This window comes from Orcinus orca, chromosome 7, assembly GCF_937001465.1.
Source record: "Orcinus orca chromosome 7, mOrcOrc1.1, whole genome shotgun sequence".
NCBI classification, from domain to species: Eukaryota; Metazoa; Chordata; class Mammalia; order Artiodactyla; family Delphinidae; genus Orcinus; species Orcinus orca.
This window is the reverse complement of record NC_064565.1, coordinates 25,930,496-25,949,489: the sequence shown is the minus strand read 5'-3', so window position 1 is coordinate 25,949,489 and position 18,994 is coordinate 25,930,496. Positions and strand designations below refer to the sequence as shown.

At 50.4% G+C, this 18,994-nt stretch overlaps 1 protein-coding gene across 3 annotated transcripts in view; it reads right to left on the bottom strand.

The window, feature by feature from the left end:
- Positions 1 to 18,994, bottom strand: part of MGAT5 (alpha-1,6-mannosylglycoprotein 6-beta-N-acetylglucosaminyltransferase) — a 370,454-nt gene that overhangs the window by 7,034 nt on the left and 344,426 nt on the right. For all 3 annotated transcript variants that reach the window (XM_004265434.4, XM_033420274.2, XM_049712683.1), the window contains exons 16-17: positions 18,502 to 18,576; positions 5,340 to 5,497 (exon numbers count right to left, since the gene is read on the bottom strand). In XM_004265434.4, coding sequence (XP_004265482.1) covers positions 5,340 to 5,497; positions 18,502 to 18,576 — 233 coding nt within the window. The remainder of the gene's footprint in view (positions 1 to 5,339; positions 5,498 to 18,501; positions 18,577 to 18,994) is intronic.

The following is an 18,994-nucleotide window of genomic DNA, read 5'->3' as shown; positions in this document are numbered from 1 at the left end:
TCTGAGTCCTGGCTTCATCTCTTATGAGCTGTGTGGCCCTGGACCAATGACTGAGCCTCTCTGTGGCTGTTTCCTCTTCTGTGCAATGGGGATAGAGAATCCTTCCCTCACAGGGAAGGTCCGGGGATTAAATTAATGCTTATCGAGCAGCTGGCAGAGTCTAGCTCTGGGAAGTATTCAACACACGAGACCTATCATGATTCCCATCAACACCCTGCCCCAGCCGACGCGGGCTGGGCTATGCCACCTTCCTCCTTTGCCCAGCAGTGAGAACTTACACACGTGCCAACCATCTCTGTTTTGCTTTGTTCACGGAAGTCTTGATTCTTGCCGGTAGGGAGGGGACCTGGATGTGGAACCTGAGGTCTCCTGCTGCCTCTGGAAAGCCTCCAAGTGTCGGGGGAAGAGCACATGGCGCCCCCATTACTCCTGCGCCCTCTTTTTTCTTCCTCCCGCCAACTAACTGCCGGGGCCCACCTGCCCTCCTGGTGGTTCCCAGTGCATCTGCTGGGGCTTCCAGTGAGCTCTCCGAGGCTGCCTGCCTGGCTCCCGGTGCCCAGGAGGGCAGCACCGGCCCATCTTGCTGCTGCAGTCACCAGGGAGCTCTGCGACTTCTCTAAGTGGCCCGATACCCCTTGATGTTAGGTAAGCCAGCCGGGAGACGGAGGCACCCAGAGGGCATGGCGAGGGCGGGACGTGGAGGTCTTAAGGAAACCCGAGCCGGAGACAGGGGCTACCAGCTCCCTCACAGGACACTCCTCCTGGCCAACACAAAAGCGGGTCTCCAGAGCTCCACTGTGCGTGAAAAGTTGCCATATGGAATGCGGCGCTGGGATCCAGATTCATGCTCATGCTATTTATTTATTTAGGCGAATTACAGCAGCTGCTGTGTCTTAACTCAAGCCATCTGCCTGGTACACTGCTCGTCAGGAGCGTGGAAATCTCCACAACTCATCTGAGACCCCAAGGCAAGGGGGAGAATTGCCAGGAGCCAGGAAGAAACCCTCCTCCCACCTCTGGTCTCCTGGACTCAGACTCTAGGCCCGGCCTCCTGGGGTGCGAGCACGAGCGCCCGTGACCACGAGGCTGCAACGGCAGCAGCCGGCCCAGGGCCGATGCCCAGAGATGACCACGAAGCACTCAAGCAGCAGGTGGTCCCCAGAGCCACAGGGGACCCGTCCCCAGGCAGCTCCCCAGCGGTTTAGCTGAGGGGCACCGGAGCCACCCGTGGGTGTGACCCAACCCCCTACCCCGGGGAGCTCTCCCTTCTGTTAGCTGCAGGTCTCCGTCCCACAAGCCCCGGGCGGTCGGGAAGGCCCCTCCAGCATCCTTGCTGAGCCAGTGAGCCACAGTCCTCAGCTGTTGCCAAGGAGACCTTCCCAATGGCTGGAGCACATCGTCATGCTCTGCTGTGGTCCCTCGCCTCTTCAGGGCGTGCGTGTGGCTGTTTCTGCCTCTCTGTTCCTGGGATGTCTGTGTCGCACACACGCGTGCATGCACGCGTGCACACACACACTCCCCGCTCAGACCTGTGGCGCGCTGTGGGCCCCTGTGGTCCTCACCTCTCTCCAGCTGGCCTCAGTGGCTTCTCTCACAGGATGGGAGCTGGGGCTTCCGAGGCCCCTCAGCCCTTAGTGTAGAGTTTATAGCCCTTGAAGAAGAAGAGAAGGGCAAAGCCCCCCTTCCCGTGGGGCTGCCTATTTCCTGAGAGGAGGGAAGCCGCCCACCCTTCCCCCGATGCAGCCCCACTCAGGATGAAGGGATGGAAGCAGGACCCACCGGCCGGTCTTACTCCTTCCCCCGCCCCATCCTCCTTAGCCCCGCCCCGTATCCACCAACTCTGCCCAAGCTCCCTCGTCACCACTCTGACTCAGGGCCACCTCCCTGCTCCGAAGGTGCCCACGAGCTCACAGTCCAGGCCTCATGGCTTAGAATTCCTGTTCTTCAAACCAACCAACCCACACTCAATAAATGAATCTTTTAGAAGGTACAACCTGTAAAGGTCGCAACATCACAAAGGAAGCCTGCCGCCAACGCACGTTCCCATTTCGGAAGCCGAGGTGCGCCCGCCCTGGGTCCCACCAGCCCGGACTCTGGCTCTTCCTGGACCCTCTGTCCTCCGGCCACTCCGGCCCCGGTCTGGGTCAGGTTGGGTGCCACCCGAATCACGCATGCTCCGTGCACAGGAGTTTGTGGTCACCTCTCCATCACTCCCACCACGCCCTGCCTGACTCCCCGATTCAAGACGACAGCACGGGATGCTCCAAAGGGCTCTACTTAAGTCACATCAGGTCACACGGCAGAGCGAGGACAGGCCGGGGACACCCAAAGACGGAGAGGAGCTTAAACTCAGAGCCAGGCCCCAAGCTGGAGAAGAAAGAGCAGCAGCTCGCTGCTAACCGGCCATGAACACGAATAAGCCAGGACTGCCTCACTGAAGAGGGTTTCAACAGACGCGCCAGAGCCGGGCTTTCACGACGTTATCGGTATTTACAACTGCAGAGGCAAGGTATTCACCAGGGCTCCTGCGCACAGAGAATTAACTTCAGGAGGCTCTACTGCAAACTCAGCCTTCACGGCAGCCTCCTAGGAAGAAAACCCACGCATCTACAAGGGGATGGGGTGGGAGGGGCGTTTAGTAACCCCACGGCCGCCCCACAGCAAGGCCTCTGCTCCCTGGGCTCAGCTTGGAAGACGGCGGCGGGCGGGGGTGGGGGTGGGCAGGGAGGGGGCAGGGCACTGGCGTTTCTGGTCTCAGCCTGGTGGCCTCGGGCCTGCCCCGCTGCCCAAGCTCTCTACAAGACAGGGCTTTTCTGCTCTGCCTGCAGCACCAGCTGCATCTTCTCTCATCATTACCCGGGCTGTCCCCATCTCACAGGTGAGGACATTGCTGGGGACAGAGGAAACTGGTTCCTTGGTTCCCTGTCCTGTGCCTCCGCGGGACCTAGCCCTTGGGCCTGCAGACGGGTGGGCTGTGGTGGGCCCCGTGCTCTCTGAGAGCGAGCCCCGGGAGCCCCGCCTGCGGCCTGGCCAGGAAGGCCGCCGCTGCTGAGGGTCCTGTCCGGGTTCCCTCCTCCAGCACTGGGGCAGCGGCTGCACGTAGACAGCTCTGTGTAGACGCTCTGTAGTCTGCCCCCCGTGCATCCAGACTTCCGATCAAACAGAGGGAGACGCTCGGGGTTCTCAGAAAGCCACTTTGCTACGGGAGCCGTCTGCAAAAGGGGCGAGTGGCAAGCTCCCCCCGGACCTAGAATTTGGGATACGTGCTCTGGAGATGGAAGCTTCTGGCACCACCCGGGCTTTCCATAGACATCAGACCAGTGTTCCCTCCCACAAGGCTCCGCTGGCTGCAAAGCAGGCCGCCGACTGACTCTGCTGGCCTGGCCTTTATTCTGATGGTGGAATCGAGGCCACCTCTGATCCTGGTCTTCACGTAAAAAGAACGAGAAAAAATAGCATCGTCCACATCCCCACTCAGGAGAGCATCCCTGTAGGCGCGACGCTAGAGACCACGCTCTTTCTCTAAAAAGGGTTTTATACCACACTTGAAGGTAGTAAGACTTCCAGGCAGGATCAGGGCAGCTCAGACCACTAGGCATGGATGAGCACGGTGGCCAACCACACTCTAGAAGGGTGTGAAGCCAGAACAGGGACCGGCAAGCCGCGAGCCCTGAGTCCCCTCTGTGCCTTATTATTATTATTATTATTATTATTATTTTGGGAGGGGGGTGCGTACGGCATGCAGGATCTCAGTTCCCTGACCAGGGATCGAACCCGCGCCCCCTGCAGTGGAAGCGTGGAGTCCTAACCGTTGGACTTCCAGGGAAGTCCCCACTCTGTTCCTTAAACATCCTCTTCAAGACTGGGGCACATATATACAATGGAATATTACTCAGCCATAAAAAGACATGAAATTGAGCTATTTGTAATGAGGTGGATGGACCTAGAGTCTGTCATACAGAGTGAAGTAAGTCAGAAAGAGAAAGACAAATACCATATGCTAACACATATATATATGGAATTTAAGAAAAAAAAATGTCATGGAGAACCTAGGAGTAAGACGGGGATAAAGACACAGACCTACTAGAGAATGGACTTGAGGACCCGGGGAGGGGGAAGGGTGAGCTGTGACAGGGCGAGAGAGAGTCATGGACATATATACACTAAAGAACGTAAGGTAGATAGCTAGTGGGAAGCAGCCGCATAGCACAGGGAGATCAGCTCGGTGCTTTGTGACCACCTAGAGGGGTGGGATAGGGAGGGCGGGAGGGAGGGAGACGCAAGAGGGAAGAGATATGGGGACATATGTATATGTATAACTGATTCACTCTGTTACAAAGCAGAAACTAACACATCATTGTAAGGCAATTATACTCCAATAAAGATGTAAAAAAAAAAAGACTAGGGCAGAACCACAGCTGTGCGGAATATCTAGGGTTGGGAGAGCAAATCCCTCAGGGGAAAACACCGCATTAAGTGTTCTTAAGGTTGGGAAGGGGTGACAGGTAATTAACCAGGTTGTGGCCCAGGGAGGGTGTGATAAATATCGAGGAACAGATTCAGCACTGACAGGGGGCATGAGTCAGAGGCCAGAAGAAACTTCACATGGAAACCTGGAAAGTGCAAACACCAAACTCAAAATGCCACTGCAAAGGGAAATGAATGGTGTGACTGCAAGTAACACAAGCAGCACGAGAAAAGAAATCCCAGCAATAGAGAAGGTCCTTCCTGGCTCACTCTGGCCTGTGATCCCACTGCTGCACCTGCACCCCTGCTCAGGGACCCGGCAAAGCCAGGCCTGCTCACGCCCTCAAAGGGGCTGGAATAAAGCGCAAAAGGAGATGGGGCTGCAGGAGGGGAAGGTGGCAGGGAAATTTGCTGCGGGCAGTGCTGTGCTAGCTCCCTGCCCGTATTTTTCATTTCTTCCAGACTCCCTGACTCTGTGGACCTAGCTACAGCCAGGGGACCTCAGGGGCGGGTCCGTCCGTGCTTGTGGTTCTGTGCCCATCTCGGCTCCCATGGTTCTTGGGTACCAATTAGCAAACCGAACACCTCCCGCCATCTCCAAGCCCCGACTTCCCGTTATTTATGCAAACAAAACACCCCTATTCGAATTCTAAATATATCAGCAGGCCAGGTGACCTCATCTTCTTAACAATAAAAACGCTGGGCCAACTTTCTCTGGGTGGAGGGGGGCGGTGGGATCATGCTATAACCTTTTCCGCATCTTATTCCAACAGCCCATGAGCCTAGAAAGGAAAACCTCATCCCTCGCAACCCAGCTCTGACCCAGAGGCGAGCTGCAGGCTGAGCTGCCTCTCCCGTGCTCCAGCACTTACTTCAGCAAGTCCTTGTCCTTGTTGAGATGCTGGAAGAAGGAAGGCTCACAGATGAGCTGTTTCTCTTGACACACCTGCTTGCAGGACTGCCCGGGCTCAGCAAGCTTTACCTGCAGGGCACTCAGGGGCGGCCACATCACTTGCCCATGGCAGAAGTCCTGGAATGACAATGAAACCATCAGCCAAGGGACCAGGGATGCAAGTGGGGGGTCCCCAGCCTGCCAACGAGCCCCAACAAGGGGGCCGGGCACCTGGTCATGGGAGAGCAGTGAGGGGCAGGAGGCAGCACCAGACAGACTTGGGTTGGAACCCAACTCAGCTAGAACACGGCCTTGGCCTTGGCTTTCTGTGCACAGCACTGTGTCTGCCAGTAACGGGGGCTATTCTTTCGTATCGCCACCTACAATGATGCAATCGAGCTAAAGCCTCCACGCTTGAAAGCCCATCTCCAGATCCACCTTCACCAGCCGTTCTATTCCCTCCGCCCTAATTCCAAAGACATTTTCAGTGTCTACCTAATTTGGCAGTTACCTACTATGACACTGTTTTGTGAGTGCTGGTTTCAACTTTGGGAAGCAAAGGAGCACAGCAAGGAGTCTGCAGGCATCTGGGAGAGGTCTGCAGGCATCTGGGAGAGGACTATTGCGGGGTCCTGGTCTTGATAGAGGCTCAGTGCTTGTTGGTTGAAAACAATTGTAACACACAAATTCAACGGCTAGAGAAACAGTCTGAGGATGTGTGATAGGAGGTCAAGTCAGCTGGTATCCCCTGCAGGGAGGGGCGCCCCGAGGCATGGAAGGTGGTGGCATGCTCAGGATGGGGCTGGGTGGTCATTCCTAGGATCTGGCGGGTGCGCAGGAAATTAACACATCCAAGGAAGTCACGGGCGGGGAAGACCAGGAAGTAACCTGTGCAGCATGGTGAACGGGCAGCCTAGTTATGAAGCTGAGTGTTGAGGAGAAAGACGCAGTGGGACCAGGGAACGGGCAGGTGCGGAGTGGGAACTCTCTCTGCCCTGGGACCCCAGCTTTCATCTCAGCTGTGCCTGGAGCGACCCTGAACAGGTACTGAGGGTGGAAACTCATGCACCACTGGCAACCAGAGCTTGCTCTGCTTGCACGATGCTGATGGAACCCTAGTAAAATTCTTCTGAATCCCCGGGGCCGCCCAACCTGCAGAAGATGATGTCAGGGCAGGAGCCCTGAAGAGCCACGTTTGTGTAACTTTTTGGGGGGCGGGCTAGCCCTCAGGGGTACCCAGTGGCTAGGGTTAGGATCCTGGGCTCTGAATTCCACTTGTAGGAATTCACCCCAGATGTATGGGACACAATTGGGCAAAGAAACCTACACAGGACACAGGAATCCCAGCAGTATTGTTAGAAGAGAAGCAGAAGACTTGAAACAACCTAAAAGCTGTATTTAAACAGGTAACTGTTTAGATGCAAAGAATACCAAAAAATGCAACAGGTTCCAATGTGCTGACGTGGAAACATCCCCAGGACATACTGAGAAAGAAAAGAAACAGGTTGAAGGCTGGTGTATAGTGTGTTTCCGTTTGCATTGATATGTATAAACAATCACGCCTGTGTTCCTGCAAGAATATCTCTGGTACCATTGAGGAGGGGAAACGGGTAACAGGGTCAGGAATGGTCAGGGAATTTACTTTTCAATGTATGTCCTTCTGGAATATTCTCTTTTTCCTCCTGCCTACTTTCTCTCCTCTGCATGCATGAGGAGCTGATTAATCCTGTCAGGCTTTCAGAACCGGTGCTGGCGGGGAAAGGTTCCATGTCCCCCGCCGGTCACGTGGAGAATTGCAGGACGGCCAGGCCCTGCTGGGTCCCTGAGCAGTGAGGTGGGTGCAGCCCCAGAATGTAGACCAGAGCTGCATCTGGGGGCGGGGGGGGCCCTTCTGGGCTGCTTGCATTTTTCTCTTTTAAACCTCAGCTTCCTCCTCAGAAAAATGAAGACAATGATACTGATGATTTCCTATGGCTTCTGCCTCTCTCCACCTCCTTCCTGAAGGAGGTGACGCTGTTACACCGTTAAGGAAGGTAAACGGCAGGTAGGCTTCTACTCCAGTCTCCTCAAATCGGTGCTTGAGACCCCACCAGTAAGGAGAACCCACCGTCGTTCCCCACCTCACTCGATCCTGCGATGCAGGGATGCACGTGCTTGAGTCTGAGTGGTTAGGCTCAAAGGTTAACAAAAAAATCCTTCACTGCACGTAGTCAGGAAACCTAGAGCCTGGATTCGTATCAGCTGCAAACAAAAGATTCCAGAAGGGTCTCATAATTCAGAGATGATAGAAACGCACTGGATTATTTACAGATAATAGGATCCAGTTTAATCTTTTGAAAGTGACAGAGTAAGCAGTCTTTCCTATCTCACAGCCCTGGGTATGACCAAGGCAGGCCACTCCCCGGGCAGGAAGACGTCTTCTGACTCCTGAGATCCATGATGATCCTGAGCATATACATGGACGTGCTAAGGCACTGGACAGCAAAATAACTTTGGTCTAGACACCGTTGCTAAGGGTGACAGCATGACTGCAGACCCGTGGCACCCTGAGTGGGAACCCTGAGTGTCCACGGGCAGCCATTGCTCTCTAACCTGGCAGCATATGGAAACGTACTGGCTGGCCTTTGGTACTCTGTCCATCAAATTGGTAGGAAAACACACAATGATCAACATAGTTATTGCTGATGAAAGCTGAGCGGGTGCACGGATGTTTGGAAAAGGTTAAGTGTTTTTCTTTCTTGTTTGTTTGTTTTTGTTAGTTTTTCTGGCTGGCTACTGCAAGCAACTTTGCCTATTATCCTTTAGGAGAAATCTGAAAACCTCTACAGCCTTTAAGTATTATCACAAAGAGAGTCATGATCCAATGGACAGCAAAGCCTACTGTGTGACTGTATGGGGGAAATCTAGATCACTGGACACCCATGATGGCTGAAGGCTCCACCTCCGGCTTCTATAGCCTGATAAGAACACTGTAGAATGTCGCTCCTTACATGACATCTACAGGCAGTTAGAACCGAGGGTAGCATCTCTACACCTGTTGAGTTTGGCAGACTCTCACGAAACTTTGCTTCTTATTTACTGTGAGCCTTGTGTGGTTATGTGAAGTAGTCCAAGGGGTAAAACCAGAATGAGGAGAAAGATTCTGCCGTGTTAGAATAGGAGGTGACGCGGCCAAGGAATGCACTTCAAGTCTGACACCCAGATTTGAGGCTTGGTCTCACCAGGGGCGGGGTTTGGGGTATGCTGCCTGGTCCGGTCCTTGTCTGTAGAGAGTGATGCTAACAGACTGTGGGTGATGGAGCTGAGCTGGCAAACAGCAGGAGGTTCCCCTAATGCTCATCACCCTCCTCTTGTCCCTCTGCAGGCGCTGCCTGCGCCCCGTATCGGGGTTTGGAGGCCCTGGAGCACTGGCGTCTGTAGAAGCAGGGGCAGCCCTGGAGAGATGGAGCGCTGCACCTCACCCTGAGCCAGGGCAGGATGGCTCTGCGAGGTCTGCAGGAGGGCAAGTGCCTCAAAGCTATGCTGCAGGGCAGACCTGCCCCACCTGCTCATTTCAATAAACTGTTGCAGGCGACCTCTCTGAGGTTCCCTTCATCAGGTGAGCTTAGCTGAATTACACGTGAACTCTTAGGCCCCAGTCACTCTCGCTCGCAGCTCACAGGGGACCGGTCTCACATCCTCTCAGTACTCTGTTTTAGGGGCCAATAGGATCAAAAGTAGTGAAAATATGTCGGTGAGAATGTATACTGGGTGCAGCCTCTATGAAAAACAGTATGGAGGTTACTCAAAAAATTAGAGTTGCCATACGATCCAGCAATCCCATTCCTGGGCAAATATCTGGAGAAAACACTAATTCAAAAATATATATGCACCCCTGTGTTCACAGCAGCACTATTTACAATAGCCAAGACATGGAAGCAACCTACGTGTCCATCGACAGATGAATGGATAAAGAAATTGTGGTTGGACGATAGATAGGTAGATATGGATACAGATACAGGAATACTACTCAGCCACGAAAAAGAATGAAATAATGCCATTTGCAACAATATGGATGGACCTAGAGGTTATCATACTAAGTGAAGTACGTCAGACAAAGACAAATACCACGATGTCATTTATATGTGGAATCTAAAATATGACACAAATGAACTTATCTATGAAACAGAAACAGACTCACAGAAATAGAGCAGACTGCTGGTCGCCAAGGGGGAGGTGGGCGGAAGAAGGACGGATTGGGAGCTTGGGATTAGCAGACTATTATATGTATGTATAACGGAATCACTTTGCTGTACACCAGAAACAAACACAACAATGCAAATCAACGAAGCTTCAATAAAATAAATTAAAAACAAAAAAAAGAAATGGTGCCAAGAGCAGCAGGCCCTTCTTAAGGTTTGGTGAACCATCTGGAAAGCCTGAAGGTGATAAAATTGAACAGATGGAGGACTGAAGGTGTCCTTAGTCACTATGACACCAGGTAAGGCAGGAGGGAGTGGGGATCTCAGTTATGATTCTGGCCCCCAGCTAGGAGACTTCATAGCTGCCCCTCAAGCTCTCTCTGCCCACTTTCACATCTAAAATGGAGAAAATATCACTTGTCCTTACATAACTCCTGTCAGATTAAAAAAAAGACGTGACTCTTAAGAAGGTACCTACAGATGTTAAAGATAACATTCCAAGGAAGACCCTTATTTGCTGCCAGGGTCCAGAGCGAGAAGTTGAGTTGCCTGGATTATATATGACAATCGCCCACAAGGGGCATCCCTTTGCCCAGCTGCTTGGAGGGCACAACTGACGCAGCAGCCCGTCATAAGCCTCTTCTCACCCCCAGGTGCCAGCCCCACTGGGTGCTTGCAGAAAGCTGGAGGTCCTCTGTTTCACTCAGCCTCAGCACCAGCTATCAGGGCAATGCCCACATGCCTTGTCTCCCTGTTTGCTCACTCACTCGTTCATTTGTTCATTCAATAAAATACTCGCTAAGATGCAGAAAAGCATAAGGGTTTGGGGCTCGAACTGCTGGGGTTTGAATCTCAGCCTCTCCATCTAGCAGCTGAATGCTCTTGGCTAGCTCCGTAATTTTTCTTTGCCTCAGTTTCCTCAACTGTAAAATGAAGAATACATCAACGGCCACCTCCTAGAGCTGTCGAGGGGATTAAGTCAATTATAATGTGTAAAGTGCTCAGAAAAGTGCCTGATAAATATAACACCATGGGTTGGCTCTTCTAGGCCTTGGGGGTGACTTGGTGGAAAAAAAAAAAAGGAACCAAAAACACCTGCCTTTATAGAGCTTATTTTCAGTGAGGGAGACAGAGAAACAACATAAATCAATTATATGTAATATATTAAAGGTGATAATTGCTCTAAATAAGAATGAAGTGAGGAAAAGGAATCGGGACTGTTGGGGAAGAGGGTATTCAGATAAGTCATCATTGAGAAGGTGACATTCAAGAAAAGACCGGAGGAAGTAAAGGCGTGAGCCATGCAAGTGTGTGTGAAGGACATGATAGGCAGAGGCAAAGCAAGATCGGAGGCTCTGACAGCGAAGTTTCTAGCAGGTTCCAGGAGGAGCAGGGAGTTGCACACAGCTTGAGCAGTGTGTGCACGCTGGGGTCGGAGATGGGAGGAGAGGGGTCTGGGAGGTCCCGGATGTCAGAGTACCCAGAGCTTTGGGGGCCCATGCAAAGCCTTGGCGTTTCCTTGGAGTGAGATAGAAGCTACTGGAGAGTTCGGGGCAGAGGAGTGACTGAGCTGAGAACGGAAGGCAGAAGAAGCAGGAGCAGAGAGACGGGAGGCCACGCAACAGTGCGGGAGAGAGAGAACGGCCTCAGGCCAGACCCACATCTTTGTCCAATAAACCTCCATGAAATGCTCATGTCATAGGGTGGCTTTGAAGGTTTTCTCATGCATCCATTCAAAACTTGACAAATGATCATTAAAGCCTATGCTGGGTGCTGGAAATAAGAACGTGGATGAGACAGAGTCTCCGGGTTCAAAGACTCCATCTAGTAAGAGAGGCTGGCATTTAAAAAATGACAGAACAGTACAAAACAGATGTCCAAACAGGATGTAAAGGCCACTGAGAAGAGAGAGAGAATTATTAACTCTGGGGAAGGGAAGGAGGATAGGGGTAGCAATCAGAGAAGGCTTCCAGGAAATAGGGACTTCTGGGCTGGGTTTTGTAGGCTAAATAGGAGTTAGTGGCTTATCATAAACATGGTGCTTTGCAGATAACTGGTGCTCAATAAAGAGCTGTTGAACTGCACTGAAGGGTTCTGGCATCGTGGGGCTTTCACAGTAGAAGTAGAAAAGAATAATATTCTAGCCCAGAAGCTTTATACAACCAGAGGAGACATAAAGAGTAATTTCCAATCTGGTTAACAAGCCCACTTAGAACACAGAACATCTGCATCCCTCTCTAATAATTATTTCAACCAGTCACCAAATTTCCCTAAATTTGCTTGACTATGAAATTCTCCTAGAGTAACTATAATAAGAAAGGTTTATTAATCAACAAATTTATGAGAAAAAGTAATGTTCGGAACCAATGAACACAATGAACTGTGAAAAAGAAGTAAGGATGCTGCCTTTATAACAAAGGCTAAGTAGCAGCATGGAGAAAACGTTATTTATCAAATACCAAAAGAGCTGGAGAAGACTGGGTAGGGGGAAGAGGGAGGCGACTCCCTAGGAGGGAAGCACCAGGTGGACGGGCTGGCTTGTGCCTCCCTCTCCGTGGCATGTGGTGGGATCTTTTCCACAAACCCCCCACCCCCAGAGTGGAGGTCTGCCCAAACCTTTGAGTTACTACATCCATGACATATCACGTGCAAGTAGATTTCTGCAGAAACGCACATTGTCTGGAACCAAAAAGACAGGTTCAGATACAGGTCTGGGGGCAGGATCTAAAGGAAGTAAGGTCAGGAATTTGCAAAAAAATAAAAAGAAAAGGGGGTGGTGGTGTAGGTTCAAGGCCATGAAACTGGGGTTTGGGCCAAGTTCAGCCAGCTATCTTATAGCTGGGAAATCCAGGGCCAAGCACAGAAAAAGTGTCCAATACATTGTGACTGGATTAAACACATTTCGGGTGCCTGCTGGTACCTGCCATTCTCAGCCTGTGCTGTCCTCAAAAGGAGTGAACTCTGTCCACGGGTGGCCCCTGGGGCTGATCCCCAGCAGTGGGTGCGAATTTACATTTCCACAAGGGCAACAGAGAAGGTGGCTGTGAAGCTGAGCTGTGGTGACTCATCTCTATGATGATCTTTACACTGCAAATCAACGAGCCAACCAGCTCACCCGGAAAGAGTCAGACATAAACCTCCCACATTTCAAATTCTTCTACGACTAGGAGTCTATCGGGAGAAACAAAAAAAAAACGTCCACACGCATGCGAATGTTCAAGATAACACTCCACTTTTCACGACAGCTCAAAGGACGAAATGACCCAACTGGAGAATGGATAAACAAACTGTGGTCTATCCATACAGTGGAATACTATTCAGCAGTGAAAAAAGAATGAAGTACCAACACATGCTACAACGTGCATGAACGTCACAAACATTAAGATGAGAAATCTCCGGGAAAGGAGAATCTACAAAGACAGAACACAGGTCAGTATTTTCCTGGGGCTGGGGGAACAAGCCAAGACTGACTGCATATAGGCACAAAAGAGCTTTTTAGGGTGATGGAAATGTTATAAAACTAGATTGTGGTGGTAACTGCCCAAGTCTATCAATTTACTAACAACAACAAAAAAAAAAAAATCACTGAACTGTACCCTTACATGGAGTGAATTTTAGGGTCTGTAAATTACACCTGAATGAAGCTGTTTAAAAAACTACACCTCGATTGGTTTCTGGGCTCCTGCAGCAGCAAGTAGTTAAGGCTTTCAGAGGACCTACTGTGTGCCAAGCACTGTTCTTTGTCTTAAACATGTATTCATCTACTGATTCCTCCACCAGCCCTACGGGGTAGGTAGTATTATCCCCATTGCACAGAAGAGGAAACAGCACGGAGAGATTAGAAACTTGACGGAGGTCACAGAGACAGTGGGGGCAGAGCCAGGATGTGAACCTGGCTGTCACAATGCAGGGCCCAGCAATGAAATCATTACCCACCCAGTCCCTCTGGGTTCAGGAATGGCTGGGCAAACAGCAACCACTGATTTTTCAAAAGAGGAAACATTCCTAGGTGACTGCCAACTTTCTCCCTGTTTCTACGCCTTTTCCTCTTCCCCTGCAAGCTGGCAACTCCACCATTCCCCCTACCCTGCCAATCAGCTTCACTGCCAGGCTCGAACATGCCCCATGGAGTTCGGGATGGGCCCCGATGAGCCGGATTTCCCAGGAGCTGAAGCTGATTCCACTGAGGCTCCTGGAGCTAACGCTTTTCTCCCCTCCGTATCTCCAGAGTGCTTTTCACATAAATGACACAGCTCCTTGCAAAATGATATGAGCACAGTCGTCTTGTAGAGTATTTGCAGGGTCTTTACAGAAAGTAGAAAATAGGGCTGAAGAGCATGTGCATGGTTTTCAGAAATCAATCTCAACATCGCCAAGAACTTGCTCTACTCTCCAGCCTGAGGCAAATACCTAAGTCTTTCCCAAGAAATGCACAAGGAGAACCTTAACAGGCCCGGACACACCCAGGTTAGGGAAGAAGAGTGCTCCTGATCTTAGATTACAAGGATTTTTCTTCTTGGCACACACTCCTGCTGCTGGAGCAAGTGCCTCTTTTGGAGAGCTGATATAAAACAGCATGCAAGGCTTCCCTGGTGGAGCAGTGGTTAAGAATCCACCTGCCAATGCAGGGGACACGGGTTCGAGCCCTGGTCCGGGAAGATCCCACATGCTGCGGAGCAACTAAGCCCGTGCGCCACAACTACTGAGCACACGTGACACAACTACTGAAGCCTGCGTGCCTAGAGCCTGTGCTCTGCAACAAGAGAAACCACTGCAGTGAAAAGCCCGCACACCACAACGACGAGAAGCCCCTGCTTGCCGCAACTAGAGAAAGCCCGTGCACAGCAACGAAGCCCCAGTGCAGCCATAAATAAAGAAATACATTTATTACAAAAATAAATAAAGAGTGTGCAATCCAAATCAACATTTTTAGTACAGTAAAGGGAGAGAGGGCATTAAGCGAAGAAGCAAGTGGCTTTCCTAAAGCCAGGATTTGTTCCCATTGGTGCTGCCTAGGCTGGTAGGTAGGTCAAGCTGCTATCGACCACTCTGTACAGAGTATATGTTGAAACCTGGGGCTTTTCTCAATTGCTGTCAATTGGCTTCCTCTGGCTCCTGTTGCCTGGGGTGAGGATGATGGACAACCTTGAAAGGGTTCTGGGATAAAAGCTTCCTTATTCCCCTAGCAGATCACATGGAGGACTCTGAAGGCAGAGATCAGCCCAATTAGGGCTGCGATGCTCCTACAGTTTAAGAGATGGGAAGCTTATGCTCCCACCACCCCTTCGGAGCTTGAGGCTTTCCTGTTCATACCAGGAACACCGCTCTCTCTCCTCACTGCTCTTTGAAGATATTCTTTTGGCTGCAAAAACAACGAACACCCCAAGCTCTAAAACACTAGAGCCTGGGGCTAATCATTAGAGGCAGAAGACCCAATCTGTGAACCAGTGGGGTCTTGGCTTCCTAATTTCCCTCTGGTTTGGGGGAACATTACGGCTCTGACAAAACCCTCCCCAGAGGCCTGGGATAAACTCCAAATAGGCCCCTTTATTGCTCATTTAGCAGCACTGAGAGAATGTTGAGTAAGAAATGCCCCAAACACAAGATTCCTAGAATGACTTTTCTAAAACACCAATCTGAGAGCATCACTGCCCTATTCCTGGGTTAAAACCTTTCTTTAGCTTCTTGTCCCAGAAACAAATTCTGAATTCTTCAGCTGAGCCTCAGCATCTTTTCATGATGTGTCTCCTCCTCCAACCTCTTCTCTCACATCATCTCTCTCTTCAGTCACCACCAAGCTTCCAATAATTCACCACCATTTCTGTTTTTCACCCCCAGGCCTTTGCATCGCGACCTCTCTGTACCACGACTTTGCCTTTAGGACTCATCTCCCGCAGCGTGCTTCCCGACAGACTCTCCCTCCCCTCCCCCATCCGCACCCTGCATCTGAGTTACGTGATCCCAAAGCACGTGGGAAGTCACTATTACAGATGTAACCAATGGCAGCGGCATCGCCTGTGAACTTGACCTTCAAGCTACCTGAGGATAGGGCCTCATCCTTTGACACCTCTTCTTGCCCAACTCCCAGCACTGTCTGCAGCCCCCTCCAGCTGACAAATATTTTCAGAGAGGATGAATGAATAAACAACAGCAGGCAAAAAAGAAATCCCTGGGGGCTTCCCCGGTGGCGCAGTGGTTGAGAGTCCGCCTGCCGATGCAGGGGACGCGGGTTCGTGCCCCGATCTGGGAGGATCCCACATGCCGCGGAGCGGCTGGGCCCGTGAGCCATGGCCGCTGGGCCTGTGCGTCCAGAGCCTGTGCTCCACAACGGGAGAGGCCACAACAGTGAGAGGCCCGCGTACCGCAAAAAAAAGAAAAAAGAAAAAAAGATGCTCTCCAAATCATAAGGGCCAAGATGAGCCTCCTGGTTCTTGGCACATAGGGAAAACAAGCACACACACTCACTCCCCTTCTCATTCATTTATTCATGTCTTCGGCTTTTGTGCACCTACTCTGTGCCAGGCAGAGGGCTAGGCACTTGGATGTCAAGGGGAGCAAGCTAGGTGTGGCCCTGAATCACAGAGTATTTGACAAGGTCTATTTGGGGAACGGGATCTTCCTGTTTGAAAGGAAACCTAGTAATAGATTCACAGAGAACAGGCCACATGAGAACTTCTAAGGACTGGCTGGGATTCAAGAATCTTGGGGAAGAAAGAAAGTCTTCAAATAAATGTGATAAAGAGTCTTTTCAAGTATCATATGATATCACTTATATGTGGAATCTGAAAAAATGATACAAATGAACTTATTTACAAAACAGAAACAGACTCACAGACATAGGAAACAAACTTACGGTTACTAAAGGGGAAGGGGTGGTGAAGGGATAAATTAGGAGTTTGGGATTAACATACACACACTACTATATATAAAATAGATAATCAACAAGGACCTCCTGTATAGCACAGGGAACTCTACTCAATATTCTATAATAACCTACATGGGAAAAGAATCTGAAAAAGAAAGGATATATGTACATGTAAAACGAAATCATTCTGCTGTACACCTGATTGATTTAGGTTGTACACAACATTCTAAATCAACTATACTCTAATATAAAGTTTAAAAAGTCTTTTTACACCTGGTGGTGAGTAACCTTTTTCCCCGAGAGGAAGCAGAGACAGGAAAGGCAGAAGTTGGTTCCGTACGCAGCTGCAGGGATCCTAGTAGGATCCTGGCCTCCTTGGAGGGTAGTTAAAGCTGTGATGTGTTAAATCTCACTGTCAGAGGCCACGGCCGCCCTGTCTGCACCTTCAGGAAGGGCCAGCAGCTCCTCGAGATCAAAGAAGATGGGAAGTATAGCTCTGGGACAGGTGCCAGCACCCAGGCCGACAGCAATGCTGCTGGTGCAGGCCTGGGCTCAGACCAAACCAGCGTCAAACCCTGATTCCAAGACTAAGCCCTGCGACTAAAGACTCTCTGTTCCCATTATCCAGAGAACGGGGTGATGACTGCCACCTCCCAGGATGACTGTGAGGGTAAATGAGATGATGCATTGGGACGTGTTGGCATAAAGTCTGTACGTAAAGGGCTGCCCAAGTTAGGATGACGATACTGTCATTCTTAAGTTGGGTGTCATGTGAAGAGTGACTGAGATAGTGATTCAAATGCTCAGCTCTTGTGGTAAAGTCTAATGCTGTAGAATATATTATGTGATATAATAATACACAAGAATATAATACAATACTGTATAATATAGTAACATCACTAGTGCGTCTTTACTGAGCAGTAGGTGTTAGCCCTGTTCTGAGCACTTCACATGTACTAGGCTCATTTAATCCTCCCGTCAGCCCCATGAGGTTCTATTTTTATCCTCAGTTTGCAGGGGGGGAAACTAACACATCCCAGTCATACAACCAGACAGTTGGCGGAGGGGCTGGAACCCAGGCGGCTGGCTGCACTGCACTCCCTTCTTGCCACTCACAAAAATTCAGAACATCAAATCTGGCACCCTGAAGCCTCTGCCTCTGGCTCGGCCCGTCCAGCGGCTGCACTCAGGGTCGTCAGCTGCTCACCACGGTCCGTGGCCTCAAATCTTTCCTTTGAAACCTGCCTTGGCCTGCAGTCTGCACCTACTTCCACTTTCAACATGCCATTTCTACTTTCAGCCTTCAGAGTCCTCACCCCCTATTGTGTCAAGATCGCATGACTGCCCCAAGACACTCTGCTTTGTCTTTTAAGAGAAGCCCCTTATTTCTGACATCTGGTCAAGGAGTTCATATTCCCCTACCCACGGGGGTGCTCAGTCTGCCTATTTCTGGCTGTGTGTTGCTTTTGAAGCCTACGGAATGAAAATGTTTGAAAACGACAGCAATGACACTTTTGGCCTTTACTTCTACGAGCACAAGACATAGTTTCCCAACTCTGTTCGGGGTGGTGGGACCCTTGGAACCCTCCTCTGCTTTGGAAGTGAACTTCTGCTTTTTATCTGTTTTATATACTTGGATTTCACGTGAAGTTTCATTTGAAAACGGGTCCTATTTTTAAAAACGTTTGAAAATCACTGAAGAGTCCAAACATATTTGGAATTACCAAAGAGATATTGAGCCATCTCTCTGTTCCCTCCCGACCCAAATCCTTGTAAGGCCCCTAGAACCCAGGCAGGGCACAGGTCTGATGGTGAAGGACGTTTTCATCTTAACCATCCAGCCTCTCCCTTAAGTTTCCATTTGACCTTCCACCATCATAAAGAACATTTTTACCCTAAGGACAGACTGACTCCTTGGAGTGACCTTGACAGTGCATAATTTAGAATTTCAAGAAGCCATTCTCTAGCCTGTAGAGTCCTCCAAATCAGGAAAATAAGCACAGAAACATGGTAAACTCTTAACTGTTCATGAGAGTCCTCTGGGGTAGCAGGAGGTAGGACACAGCAAGGACAGATGGACTTCTGAAGAGCCTTACCTGTTTCTCGATGAAAGCGTTGATTCTCTGTAGCATCCCCTCGCACGTGAATTCGTATGGCATGTACGGCTCAATCTGCAGAAACAGAACACGGTATCATGAAAGAGGAAGACACAGGACATGCAACACTTACCCAGTCCTCCATTGATTCACTCACACTCAGGTGCCAACACCTGCAGGGATCCTTGTAAGGGGCTAAGACTATGAACTTGGAAGTCAGCAGACCTGGCTTCACAACCTCATTCTGCTCCTTATCAGCTGTGGGACCCTGAGCAAATTATCTACCACCTCTGAGCCTCAGATCCTTCATGTGTAAAATGGTGATAAGAAAAACCCATTTCTTGGAACGTGTGGTAAAGATGACGGGGGGGAAAAAAAGCACTTAGTTCAGTGTCTAACACAGAGTAGGCACTCAACAAAAGGTGGAGAGTGTCACTTGTTAGAAGGTAAGCTCCATGGGGCAGGGTCCATGGCTGCTGGGTCATCTGCAACC